The sequence below is a fragment of the Nanorana parkeri genome, unplaced genomic scaffold (genome assembly GCF_000935625.1).
Source record: "Nanorana parkeri isolate BGI_ZX_2015 unplaced genomic scaffold, ASM93562v1 scaffold330, whole genome shotgun sequence".
Classification (NCBI taxonomy): domain Eukaryota; kingdom Metazoa; phylum Chordata; class Amphibia; order Anura; family Dicroglossidae; genus Nanorana; species Nanorana parkeri.
Window position 1 is genome coordinate 670335 of NW_017306598.1, and position 1418 is coordinate 671752.

The 1418-nt window shown below is 35.8% G+C and overlaps 1 protein-coding gene across 5 annotated transcripts in view; it reads left to right on the forward strand.

Annotated features, from left to right (window-relative positions):
• The window catches only part of COL11A1 (collagen type XI alpha 1 chain), a 199621-nt gene that overhangs the window by 166532 nt on the left and 31671 nt on the right, over window positions 1-1418 (forward strand). For all 5 annotated transcript variants that reach the window (XM_018558297.1, XM_018558298.1, XM_018558302.1 and 2 more), the window contains 3 exons: window positions 510-563; window positions 758-811; window positions 892-945. In XM_018558297.1, coding sequence (XP_018413799.1) covers window positions 510-563; window positions 758-811; window positions 892-945 — 162 coding nt within the window. The remainder of the gene's footprint in view (window positions 1-509; window positions 564-757; window positions 812-891; window positions 946-1418) is intronic.

Here is a 1418-nt window from a genome sequence, read left to right on the forward strand (position 1 = left end):
ATTTTAATGGTATCTATCTACCAGTAGCTGCCTCATTTCCCACCCTCGGCTTATATTCGGGTCAATACTTTTTCCCAGTTTTTTTGGCTAAAATTAGGTACCTCGGCTTATATTCGGGACGGCTTATACTCGAGTATATACGGTACCAGGATAATTTCATGACATCTAGAAAAATAATAATGCATCTTCTATAATGAGTTATTTTTTCGCTTTGAAAACAGTTGAAATAAAAAAAGATATTCAAATATAGTGCCAAAATCCCTCTCTGTACAGAAGACAAAAATCCAAAATGCAAATATGAATATATTAACAAGTTACAGTGTAACAAACCTCTGGTGCTTGAAGTGTACCTACTGTTTAAAGTGCATTAATTGTGTAAACACCTCCAACTTCAGATATCTTCAGGAGTGTCCCAGAAACCCTGACACTTAGGGTATGCCAATGTACAAATTTCTAAACCTCATGGTAGTATCCAGTAAAAATCTAAATGATGTATTTACCTATTTCAGGGTCTTCCTGGACCTCCAGGTGAAAAGGGAGAAAACGGTGATGTTGGACCAATGGTAAGTATACTACGGCAGAACATAACATTGTAATTAACTTTGTGGCCATGTGCAGTTTACACTCTTTTTTTTTTAACTATGTTTGTTTACTCATGCAGTTAAACATTTTTGGTACTGGTTCCAATTCACAGTGACTTTGTATTGTAAAATATAATTTTTATACAACAAATTAAGTTTCAATTTTTTCAAAACAGGGTCCACCTGGCCCCCCTGGTCCCAGAGGCCCTCAAGGTCCTAATGGTGCAGACGTAAGTATACTGATTAATGTATGATTACAAATTTCCTGTCTGTTATGTATCAGATAATCTGATTTTGATTCTTCCTGCAGGGTCCACAAGGTCCTCCTGGGTCAATTGGTTCTCCTGGAGCAGTTGGTGAGAAGGTATGTAATAATCCTGGTAATTTTCTATTTTGAAACTTAAAAATGTTTAAATTTGATGCACACTTTGGTCTGAGGAAAAACTAGGTTAAAGTGGTTTGGTTTAGCTTACTTATTAGGTGAATATGATTTACAGAAGTATTGGTATTGGGAGCGCACTACATAAACTAAGTACCGTCAGGAAGACGCGAGAGAAGAACAAGAAGTTGGAGGGGAGAAGGTATAATCGTAAACTACGTAAGGGGTATTTTATTTTGAGAGTGGTAAAGATGTGGAATTCATTTCCACTGATAGCAGCGGGAAACATAAACTGCTTAAAAAAAAAAATTGGATGAGTTCCTCAATTCTTAAAACATGCGGGGTTATTGAAATTTTGAGGATCATACACACACACACAAAACCATATAGATTTAACCTGACGTACCTGTGTCTTTATTCAACCTCACCTTCTATGTAACTATATATATATATATATA